General features: G+C 42.7%; 1 protein-coding gene across 1 annotated transcript in view; it reads left to right on the top strand.

Annotated features, from left to right (window-relative positions):
- LOC111158721 (AT-rich interaction domain 1B) overlaps positions 1-12,813 on the top strand; it is a 441,226-nt gene that overhangs the window by 305,278 nt on the left and 123,135 nt on the right. Inside the window, 1 exon segment of the mRNA XM_022520948.1 lies at positions 7,112-7,355. Coding sequence (XP_022376656.1) covers positions 7,112-7,355 — 244 coding nt within the window.

The following is a 12,813-nucleotide window of genomic DNA, read 5'->3' as shown; positions in this document are numbered from 1 at the left end:
CATGTGTAAAAACTGCCTTCTACCTTTTTTTCCCATCTCCTCGCACCCACCCACCCACCCCCCAGCTCCATCTGCAGACCTTAGATAGGGTAGGCGCAGTACAAAAATCTCTCCCCAAATTATTCATTATCCTCCCTTTATTATGTAGTTTTAATCGCACCGGTAGTCTGTCATTGGTATTAATAAATGTCTTTAAGATGCCATTGCTCTCGGAATAATGAAGGGGCGGCCTTTACTCACACATGAGCTCCTTGAATGTTTTCAGCACTAAGTTGGGCTTTGGCTTGAGGTTAGGAAGGGTCTGGAGGCTCTTGGCTATGCTGGACAATGAAATCAGTTAAAAAACATTTTGGTAGGAACAAGAGATTGGGAGCTAATAAGACGCTGTAGTTTCATCAGATAAGAAAATATACATAATATCGCTGGTACTTAGAAGATGCGAAGTCAATGGTAGTCACAGTTGTTGCTAAAAACTCATGATGATTATGTTCATTATCATTACCATTTGTGAGCACAATCCTGGGAGTAGAACCAAGCAGGATGCTGTTATTTCCAGATGAAAGTGAATCCCAAATTCCATACAGGGAAAAGAAGACTATAAATACATTTTCTTACCAAATAATTTTTAAGTTCAAGACTGCCCATACTGCGTTGAGGGTCTGTTTTGTTCTTCCTGGCCTACATAACATCTTGAGACTGTTGTTAATAGTGGGAGAACAGAGAATCTCCCTGGGCAGAGTTCAAAAACTGAGAATAATTTAGGATCCCCTTGGGGCTCCTGCAGTGGAAAAAAAAATTCCCTTACATGATGCATATTTCATACTTAAATTGTTTACCACGTCTAAATTTAGAACGGCAGCACATTTCATATCAGGAGTTCTAACCCAAGGACCTCTGGGGCTAGCTTCTATTTTAGGTGCTGGTTTTTAAAAATCAAAGGAAATATGACCATTTTAACTATTTTTGCTTATGGTACCACGCTTAACACTGAATCCTGCTTTTGTGAAGTATCAGTGTAGTTGATTACCCTATAAATGTCCCATTAAAATGAGAGTTACCCATAATGGAATCTTGGCTTGAGGAAAGGAAAGCGGTTCTTGGCTATATCATTACAATGAATTTTGACTCATGAATTTTCTTTGCATTTATCCTTGGCTTTGGCTAGGGGTTTGTCATTTGTGGAGCTTGTGACTATGTTTAAATTAACATCAAACACTTTTTTTTTCCCAGTTGGCCTCGTACATCTTAAGGCTATGTGTTGTATATATTGTCACATACAATGAAGAGATAAATATTTGTTATTTGGACATGTTTAAATAGAAAGTGATATATATAACTTGGAAAGAAGATGCTTTTAGAGCCTAAAAATTACTGCTTTGAGGGATTTTTTTTTTCATGGATTCTGTTTTTCTGTGCCTTTGCATTTTTTTATTCGTTGAGACAGGAAGCCTAAGCTTTTAACTCATTTGCTGTCTAGACAAATGAAAGCAGCAGGGACTTTGGTGGGCTGCACACGGGCTTTTGCGGAAAAGAAACCCGCTCACATCATAGAGAGTGAACAGAGTCACTGTGAGGTTTTTTCCTTTTGTGTCTATGTCGGTCCAATTACTGACTCAATTCTAGTATCTGTTTCAAGGTGTATTTGTACCACATGTCCAAAATGATAGTTCTGAAATAGGGTTGGAAGGTATGAAGTGATTTCACCATGTGTGAAGTATCAGTTTTCTAAAGAACTAAGCATCTAATGAGGCCGGGGGTGGTTAGCTCAGGGACGCCAACTGGAGACAGAGGGCTGAGAACTCGTTGCTAAATTTTAATAGTGAAGTCAGTAGTTTTCACTAGAGCATCTATGGTGAATATTTAGAAAGACTTGCAACACGCTGGCTTACTTGGTGTGGTGCCACGGAGCCCGTCCATTCAGTGGCGTTCACCAGCGACCCGTGAAAGCCATCCTCTCTCTAGCACCACACCTGGCACAAGGAATCACACAGCCCCTAAGAAAGTTAGGATCTAGCTGGAGAGAGAAGAAGAAAAAAATGCCTTTCTGAATTTTATGCTCAATATTCTAAAAAGGAGAAGAGACACGATTCCTGCTTTTGAAGATGACTGAGAGACTTTTTTTAAAAGACCATTGAACTGGCATTTGAACCTGTGCGTCAAACCCATGGGAAGTCACACTGAGAAATCATTAACTGTATCCTATTAAAATCCTTAAACAAGAGACCTGAACTGGTCTCATTGATTGAAATATCTTCTCTGTTTCTAATTCAGTGTTTATCCTCTTGCTCTCCTGGGACACTTCTGAGCGGGAGATGCCCGAATGTGTGTGCCGCTCTGCCGTGCTCCGTCAGAGATGGAGCCGGTGCCACTTGCTAATTGTACTGAGGACCACAGCTTAGAGTATTTCGGAGTTGATTTGCTTTTGTAAAAACCCACTTGTTTAATTAAACAAGAGAGTATGATTTTCTGACTTATTCCCAGGTCTTTGACAGTAAAGCATCACCAGGATGGATGGAATTTATCCTTGAGGAAGCTAACTTCCTAGATAAACTGAATTCCACCCAAACCAAAGACGCCTCTCGATGTAGTAAGTCAGAACATGCCAACGGTATTTCTAGAGAGGATCATGGATAATATGTAGACATGAGAGAGAATATTTATAATGTCGTATGTCTGTTCTGCATATAGGTAGGTCTCTAAAAATTCTTCCTGGGCTCCTCCTTCCCAGCATGTTCCCATATCCTTCCCTCTGTCCCTGCCCTTCCCCTCCCTGTCCCACTGTATTGAATCAGGAACGTATTTGTGGTCTATGTTAATTCATAAGTGTTTCTCTTGTCAGAGTCTTGATAGGATTGTTATTGCTCCCCGGTGGCATTTCATTCCAAGTGCAGTGAAATCTCTTGTACTTGTCACTTGGATTAGAATGAAAATTTTACAGGGGCCGAGGGGGGAGAGAGGATGGTTTATAGAGGGAAGGTTTTGGCAGGGAACTTTCATTTAAATCAAATTTTCAAGGAAAACAAGCTTTTCTTTTGTAAGGCATTGATTTTTCCAAAAATAAATTAACCATCGACAGTAGAAGTTATATTATTTTTGGTGTGCTAGAAAATATTAAATATCCTGAGTGCTATCAGATACCAAAAGCCCAACCTAAGAGCAAGATTTTACCAACTTGGACTGTCCTGGCAAAATTCTGAATTTACTGTGTATGAGCCCGTGAAGTCATTGCCTCACCAGTCACTCCATCAACACAAAGGAAAGATGCCAGGAATGCTGGGGGGCAAGGGGACTCCAGCCCCTTAAAAGAGTCCTCCCTGCAATTACCTTACCTGCCAGCTTTCCAGCAAGATAAATGGAAGCACTGTAGCTTGAAGGTGCCTTGGTTAGAATGAGATGCAGTAAGGTCTCTCTGTTCTTTCCAGGCATCATAGATCTGATAGTACTTATAAAAGAAGAATAGAGTTGGTGCCCTGCTGACTAAATTGTCCTCTAGAGGAGTATTAGTTACAGAGCTTCTTTGTTAACTAGGCTGAATGTTTAAACCACTGTTGAACTTCTTTTATTAACATGTTTTAAGATAGCTGTACATATGGATACCCCGAGTGTCTGCAGGGCGGGAATATTTCTCTATAATTTACATATAAAAGTTACGTGTATGTGTAATAGTAATATAGAAATTATATCTTTTTATTACTCTTCTGTTACACTGAGGTCTAGTCAGCGCTGAAATTCTGATGACATGTGAACACTAAGAAAGCCACCGTTTTTATATTTTTCTCTTGGTACTTCCTCAATCGGCTTGTTGAATAACAGAAATGTTTTTCATGCTTTTGCAGCTTGAATGAAGGCTTCTTAACACCCATGCGTGTCACTTGTTCAACCATAACTTGAAATTTTAAGGGAGGACAGGGAAGGAATTTATAGGTCGTGCGGAGAATTTTACAAATTTCTGAGTAATTTTTTTTTTAATGAAGAAAGATTTGCATAAGATTGTTTAACTTCAAATAATGATGTGTTAAAAAATCGAATCTATGTCTTTTCTGCTTAATCCCATATGTAGTATAATAAAAGATAATGGTTTTATATCTAGTTATCTACCAATTTCTTTTTCTCTAAAGAAGCATCAAATCCTATCCCCCCCTCCCGACTGATTCTTGTCTGATTGACCTTTTGTTTATTAGTGATGCACATCCGTTAGGTATTAAGAGAGTGCGCCTACACCTGGGGCCCACCAGCCAGCCTCGCTGGGGGCTTTCTGGGTTATTCAGGGGTCTTCAAAGAGAGCGCAGTTCTCTCCGGCTCCCACTCACTGTTTTCCCGGTGGATGCGGACATGCGGTCAGTCCCTGTTCTTGGGGAAGCTTCTGCAGTTCCTTCTAGGCACCGTGTCACCACACAGTTCAACGGAGGCCTGTCTCTCTTCTTCACCCCAAGGAACAGGCGAAGGCAGGAGAGGCCATCCCACAAATACTGCAGCTCCCTGAATCGGGTTGGCACACTTTTTCCGAAAGGGCCCCAAATATTAAGCTTTGTGGGCCCCGGATCTCTGCCAGAGTCTCTGGTGTACCCCCCAAACGGCCATGGGCCATACATTAAAGGAATGGCGGGGACAGTGTTCCAGTAAAATGTTACAGACACTGAAATTACCCTTGACTTTTTTCTTTGGTCATTTTCTTCCGTCGTTCTGCTGGTGGGCAGAGCAAAAATAGGCCGGGTCCAGTTTGAGCCCCCGGCCAGAGGCCCCTCCGCACTTCTGTGAATTGGTTACATCAGGTTAGGAAAGGAATGCCTCGGGAGCAGGGGCTTAAAGAATTACGCAGGACCCCAGCCACTCTTCCACACCCCTGCACCCATCCTGGCCCTGGGGCCTTGCACGCGAGCAGTCAGCGTCTGCCTGGGGAGGGAGGGCGGGACCGCGGGATCTTGCCCTGTTTTCTTTTTCAGCAAGTCAGCGTGTGTGCACGTGTACACTCTGCTAGCTTCAGTGTTGTTTCTAGAAACTCAGATAATTGCCTTGATTTCTGAAGTGTGAGTATTTTCTACGCTGTACATAGCATGTCACTTGCTTAATAACCTCCCTGTTTCTGACCCTCCTTCGCAAAAGCTGTGTCCGGTTCCAAGTCTGAATCGAACTATGGTTGAACCCAGTAATCAAATCAAATACAGTGTTTTACCAGCGGAATATGTGCAAAATCACGCAACTTGTGTGCCCTATGTAGAAATGTCTATATATATTTTTTCTCTGAATTATGAAGATAGGATTCCATTTGCCCATATTTCATTTTGGAAATCTAATGATACTTTCTCTAGTGGTGATGGGTTCAGTCTACGCTGTTACTCTTATGTTCGTTATTCATAAGGACAGTTATATGACATTTAAGAGTACTCTCTACTTAGATGTCACTCTTCTTAGCATAAGAAATTTTTGTTTTTCTGTGGCATTCATTTTTGTGAGGTTTACAGAGCTATTTAGAACGTATTTTTTTAATCACTGGCAATTTTGCTGTAAAAAAAAGTTAATTATATGATATAGCAGATGGTTAACAGATATACTTTCCAGGAGACTGGGATCCTCATCCTGAGTTTGCTTTGTGACATTTGGGGGGGGCCCTGAAGAGCTGTAACCAGCTGTGCTATACCTGCTCCCTTTTGTATTTGCCGGTCTAGATTCGTTCTTTAGATCCTAAGCATCTACCTCCACCAGTTTTCCAAGCCCTAGTTTTTAGAAGTCCCAGTAGTAAGCAGTGAGGTAAAATTAAACATTAATAAAGTTGAATGAGTCGAGGGTATAAATTAGAACTGAATATGCTTGGTAGACAGTAATATCACCCAGCATTTCTGATCCCATTCTGCAGCATTTAGTCCTAGATCATCAAGACAAATAATTTTATACCGCAACTCAGCCTTTTGAGCCCAGCCAGCACTAGCTCCGGGCCCTGCCTGGATCTGCGGGCTCTTAGTGACCTGGGAGCCTCTTAGTGACCTGGCTGACCGAGGGCCCGCTGGCAGGGACCCGTTCTGGGCCCTGGTGCCACAGTAGTGAGGAAGGCCAAGCTAAAGTCTCTCCTTTCATTCTGACGAGGGTGCAGAAGACTATTTTCTCCTTTCTTCTCCCTCAGCCTCCCTTCGTCCCCTTTAGCAGATGGTTCTGTCCTCAGTGGGGTAAGCTTCAAAAGTAACTGACTAGCTGAGTTGCAGTTTCTGTATCTGTCAAAGGGTGATTTTAAGAACTGCCTTACAGGGTATTACGGATAAATTAGTTGGCACTAAAAATTGTTTGTTTTGCTTAAAATTGTTATAAAGAAGTAAGATATGACATAGGGATTCATTTCTGCCAACCTAACCTCAAAGGGATTTATTTTCACAACATCATATAAAAATATACATATCACTGTTTTATTATAATGGCACTTACAGTTACTTAGAAGGCAAGAATTTCTCCTCACAAGGTCTGGTTAAAATTTTGCTGCTCTGGGGGGGGCACTTGGGTGGCTCAGTCGGTGGAGCATCCGACTCCTGATTTTGTCTCAGCGTCGTGAGATCAGGCCCCAGGTTGGGCTCCATGCTCAGCGCAGAGTCTGCTTAAGATTCCCTCTCTCTTCCTCTCCCTCTGCCCCTCCCCCTGCTCACTTACACGCACTCTCTCAAATAAATAAATAAATAAATGCTGTTCCATTAGAATATTATAGCTTGAAATTCAAACAGTCCTTCAATGTTGACTCTAAATAGAAGGATCCAGAACAGTGGTTTTCAGTGTGTTGAAGCCACCATTCCATTCAGATGGTAAGTCACCCCCTCAAGTGCTGTTTCCTATGACTCTTTGAACAGGTGTGTTGGACTAGGTGCTGGCAGCTTAAAGGAAAGCTGTCGGATGGCTTTATGAAAGAGAGGTACAACTTTACTTTTGGGGGCCAGAACGGATTTTAGGGTTCAACTCACAAGAGATCCCCTGAAAGTCTTCTAATAACAAGTGGCCATGCTCTGAATTTTGGGCTTTATCTAGAAAAACTGTCTCTGAAAGGGGCACCGTTATGACTTTTAAGTAGGTTTTTGGTCAGGTACGCGTCTGAGTGTGTTACTCCATAAATATACGGTATTTCTGTCTTTCTCAGGACCTGTCTGGCTCCATCGATGACCTCCCCACGGGAACGGAGGCAACTCTGAGCTCAGCAGTCAGTGCGTCTGGATCCACGAGCAGCCAAGGGGATCAGAGCAACCCGGCTCAGTCACCTTTCTCTCCACACGCATCCCCCCATCTCTCCAGCATCCCTGGGGGCCCATCGCCTTCTCCCGTCGGCTCTCCCGTGGGCAGCAACCAGTCCCGATCTGGCCCGATTTCTCCTGCTAGTATTCCAGGTATTCATTGCTCAGTAATTACTATTTTACTGTGTGGTAGAAACAGACCTGGTGTTCGTCAAGAGCGACACGCACGCCACTGCTTTCTTACTGTTGAAAAACCTGGTGATGGGACCGTGGATTAGAAGCATAACTGAATTGTCACCAAAGCATTTGAGAGTTCCAATTCCTAAAGATACTCAGCTAATGAATATAGACACTCAGTAAAATCACCAGTTACTTTGATATTTTTGGTTTGGACATTGACCCCACGCTAGAAAATTATTTATTCTCAACATGTTTTGTAATGATTCTGTTCACAAAGATGCTCTGTTGGTAAGTACCACCGAGGTGAGACTGTGCGCAAGGACTGGCCCCAGTTTGTACGGTTCTGTTCAATTTATGCCATGGCAGATCGTTGGTAGCCTGTGTTTCGTGCTGATACTCACCTGTGTTTTACTTGGCCTGCACACATTCGAGTCCTTGTTACTGATAGAAATGGACCTTCTGAGTTTGATAGGAGTTCACGTTCCAGTTAACTCTTGGCATTCGTATTCCAGTGGTCTTACTGCTTCTGTATCTTCTGTTTCCTTTATCGTGTACATAGGCTTGTCTGTTTGTCTGTCGCGTCCAGCTTTCTTAGGTCAACATCACCCATTTCTTGTATTAGCAAACTGAATGTAATTTTTTCCCTTCTAACTTTTGCTAACATGATCTAAGCGCCTGCCAGAAAATGCCTCTTACTAACCCATTAGAACTAATATTAAATTGCTGATAAATTTGCCGATAGTTTACTCTGTTCTCTTGAAAGCATACATGGTAGTTTTATCCCTTCTTACCATTTTATTTCTTTCATATTTAAAAAATGCTTATGATGGGATGTTTTATATATAAATATATGTATATAAACATATAGAACATGCTAACCATGAGACATAGCTTTCAAAGAATACTCATAAGCTCCCCCGCCCCGTCCAGTTTAAGAATTGGAAGTATCACTGGTGTTATTGTGTCTACCTATGTGTTCCTCCCTTACCTTTAGGCTTCTTCCTCTCCCCTGCCTCAAATACTCTCTGAATATTTTTATTAATTCTTTTTGGGTTTCTTTTTTTTTTTTTTTTTTCAAGAATTTAGTATAAAAATTCATAGCGTATGTATCAGTTTTATTTAGTTTTGAGATTTAGAGAAGCGTATTTATAGAAACATGCTTAGAATGACTGTATCATTTTTCAACCGAGCTGAGACAGTCTTGGGGCAGGGAAAGGGTTGCTGTTAATAATCATGGGACAACAGGCATAAACTAGGAAGGTTCTTGGCACAACAGGAAATGCGGTTACCCCCTTCGTACTGTAAATGGTCTCCTAGAGTTTACTTTTTTAACTAAATATTCTGTTTCTAAGATACATACATATTTTAGATAACAGCCATAATTTAGCACGGTACGATGTTAACCTTTCTTTCAATAATGTTTGTGCTTACAGAGATTGTAGTAAAACCTGGATTTATCTGCTTTTAACATTTTTTAAGCTATGAATACTCTATATTTCAGAACTCCTGAGGCAGTGTTTGGTTATGAGATGGTTTTTGAAGCATCGCCTACCTAAACATAGGAAAGTCATATGTAAGCTACCGTATTTGTCGAGCAAGAAAGCACTGCTTTCTAAATAGGGTCGAAAACGCTTTTCTCAATAACTTCAATGAAAACTTCTCTGAGGTGTAAAGATACTGTAGTTTTTCTTTTAAAATTCCTGACATGGGTAATTCACAGTCTGATGAATTGCGCATATACGTTTATCATTCCGCGGGGGATCTTGAAGCGTCCGTTTCACCCTTCGGGTTTTGATGTGGATAGAACACACCCCACAAGAAAATATCCCTCTTGGGACTCAGGAGGGCGCAGCCCCTGGAGAAGGCGGCTCGGCGGGGGCACTGGCTTCCGGGTACGCGGCTGTGTTCCGTCGTGCGCATGCGCAGGCCGTGGCTGCTCGGGGAAGACGCCATGGAGGCCTGATCCTTAGGCTCCCTGCAGGTGGGGGCCGGAATAGGATTCTCTGCCCGCTTCCTGGGAAAGGAAGTTTTTAGTAGAAAGTTCTCAGTTTCCTTGGAAATGTTGTTTAAAGCATCAAGTTTGTTTTTAAACTCGGATCAGAAATACGAACTGCCCAGGGCCGCCATTTTTACTTCTCCTTCCACGCCAGGCGGCCCCTCTCCCGTCTGCCTGGTCCGGGGAAGGGGTGACAGACCCGGCGCGGGGTCCATCTGCGGGGAGGAACGCTCCTCAAGTAGATCCGCAACCGTGTTTGCTGAGCGCCGTGGAGGAGAGCACGGCAAATGGAACGTTTCTTTCGTGTTCTTGTTGTGAGAGGAGTGACCTGAGAAATGTGGTCAGCGGTTTTGGCACCTGTTGTCTTTTCTCCTGGGTGGAATCACGATACTATTTCAGCAGGATGGACTTTTATAATCCTCTGCTCGCACCACCTCTTACTGGTGCTCGCTTCCTCGCTGTGTAACCTTGGACAAGCCTCTAAGCCTCTCCGTGCCTCAGTTTCTGCATTTGTAAAGGTAATAACCATCTGTCTTAGGGTTCCTGTAAAGTTTGAGTGTACTAATGCACCTAAAGCGGGCGCAGGGTGAGCACTCAGCGCGTGTTAGCTCTTGTGGTTACGGTTACTACTGCCTGGGACCTAGATCTAGGCTTGTCCCCCTGATGACTGCCCAGAGCAGCACAGTTGGTTTGGGCAGCGAGTCCGGATTCTTAATCCAGTGGTGGTCTAGTACAGTGCAGAAGACACGCATGTAAAGTTTCCGGTGATGACTTGCTGTGTTTACTGAAGTCACTCAGTAGGACTGCCTTCGAGCTATCCATGAACGCACAATATGTGGTTTCACAAAGTTGAATCCGTGTTTCTCCTAACTTAAAAAAGGAAAAGAAAAAAAAAAAGATGTAGGTTAGTGATTGATCTTCTTGGGGATTGGGTATGAGAAGGCCCAGGGGAGACCAGAACACAAAGGGAAAACAAGAATCTATACCCTTTCTTCATTTAGATCATAGGCAAATTGATGGTTGTGTGATGTGATGGGCAGTCTGATATATAATTTAACGATAGAGGTAATTTAAAATCCAGGCTTATTTCTCACAGTTTTGCATGTATGAAGACAGCATCAACTAATTGATCAGTACCATCTTATTAGTGGCCAGGCACAGTCGAACAGGTTGCTCACTAACAACGACATGGCCCAGAGGGGTAAGGTAAATGAGGGTGAAATTCAGGCTACTCTCCTGTAGGAAGAGGCGCCCTTTTTTAATTCATACAGAGGAGCCACACCTCTATCTGCATGCTTGCCCTGGACCTCTTGGTGGTCATCCTCCATGGCTTACATCCAGATGCTACCTGTTTCTCCTCCTCTGTCCCCAAAGCTGAGCCCAGGGATGTTCAAACATCGGTTTTGGATAGATGCTCATCATAAGACTTATATGTTATATCTGAAGGGGATTTGTTAAAAATCGTTCAGGTTTTTGTTGAAAAAAATTTTGGTCTTCTCTTTCCCTCCACGTAGCCTATAGTACCCTTGTTTTGTTTTGTTTTTTTAATGTATTTTTGTGAACTTGGGCATAGGTAATAAAACCATGTTTTAGAGATGGTCATGAAGTTCATGGTTCTTTTCTTACTTAAACAAATGCAAAGTCACCTTCCCTTAGAGAATAATTAGGCCCATTAAGTAGTCTCTTCTTTTCCTTTTCCCATCCCTGGTCCTCATCTTGGAGTTTTGTGAATCCACACATTAGATGTGATGTATGGTATTTGCTTCTGAGTCTGTCCTGGTGAAGTACGGGTATCAGGTGGCGATCGCCTGATATCCAGCCAGGGAAGGAGACTCCAACTGCTGCTTTAGGAACGTCTGTTTGGAATTTCCATCCCCCTTTTTTTCTGTCTGTAATCTTGTGCTTTCTTTTCTCCCCTTTCCTTCCTCTTGTTCCCAGCACTAACTTGTTTCTTCTGACCTCACTTCTCTCCCATTACCTCCCGCTCTAGTTTGCTCCTGCCTCTCCGTGTGTCACAGATTGACTCTTTCAATCATTGTCTTTCCGGCAAGTCATTGTTAAAATGCGCAGCTGGTGTGTAGCCCATAGCTGCGATGGGGTAAAGCCAAACTGTTGTGGGGGCTTCTTCCTACTGTTGGCCTCCCAGTGTTTGTAAAAAAAAAAAAAAAAAAAAGAGCAATCATTTTTCTCCATCTCTATCCTGGTAAATGAAATTGACAGTTAATGAGAACTATCACAGAGGTAGATAAACAAAAGCCCAGGAAAGCATCCCGAATGGCTGAATCTGTTTCTTGCCCGTTAAACCATTTGTCCACCCACTGCAAATTTGCCCTCCTATTCTGCTGCCTCACAAACATTGTGAGTGTCATGGGAACAACTACTGTGATGCACGCTGGCACTGCATCGGCCCTGGCACATCCCTAGCTCAGTGGGGCTTTTCCTTCCTGCGTTCTTTTGAAAAGCAGGATGGAGATTTTCTATGGTGAGTAGCCACATGGATTCTCCCTTTGTTTGCACATTATTGGGCTCCAGCCCTGCAGCAGTCTATAGTTAGAAGTTGAAGAATTTCAGCCCTGGTTGTTCAGTGTAAACCAGCGTCGGAGAAGCAAAATGTATAGGTTCTGCATTCCCCCGGTGCCATGATACATTTTCTTGTTTTTACTTTTTGTCTTCATTTCTCCCTCCTCTTTATATTGGTGTATTTATATTTAGAGACAGAAATGAAATATCCTCATCTTTCCAGTTGGTAGTGTGCATGTGTATACACATTTAAATCAGGCAAATCTAATGTCGGGTGCAATTGATTTGAAAGGTCTGATGTTAGACATGTGGTTTCCCATCTAATAAATGATCCTGTTGTACTTTTGCTGCTTACTGGCTCACATCCTAGAGTTATTTACCTTGGGTTTAGGAAAATAATCGATTGGGTCTTGAATGTATTGTGTAGGTCTTACACTGGGCCTCATTCGTCCTAACACGTAGCGAAGCTGACACAGCACATCAGAATGCATTGCTGTTGCCAGAAGATTTAGTGGGTGTTAATTTCACTTGTCTTGCCTCCAGAGCCAACCATGCCAGTTTACCAACAAAGCAAAAATGTAAATAAGCCCAACTTTTTTTTTATTTTTATTTTATTGGCCAAAGGCTTTTGTCAGCTTTTTCCTCCATGTGCTGTAAGCAGCAACAGTGTTTAAATATTAAGAAGGGTGAACATACAGTGGGGAGGGGTGATGGGCAGGCAAAAATTAACTGTTCATAGCCTGATAACCTTTTTTTTTTTAAATTTTATTTGTTTATTTGACAGAGAGAGAGAGAGATCACAAGCAGGCAGAGAGGAAGGCAGAGAGAGAGAGAGAGAGAAGGAAACAGGCTCCCTGCTGAGCAGAGAGCCCGATGCAGGACTCAATCCCAGGGCCCCGAGATCATCACCCAAGC

Source organism: Enhydra lutris, unplaced genomic scaffold (assembly GCF_002288905.1).
Source record: "Enhydra lutris kenyoni isolate GAN:26980312 unplaced genomic scaffold, ASM228890v2 scaffoldscaffold62, whole genome shotgun sequence".
Taxonomy (NCBI): Eukaryota; Metazoa; Chordata; class Mammalia; order Carnivora; family Mustelidae; genus Enhydra; species Enhydra lutris.
Note: the sequence above shows the minus strand (reverse complement) of the source record. Positions and strands in the feature narration are given on the sequence as shown.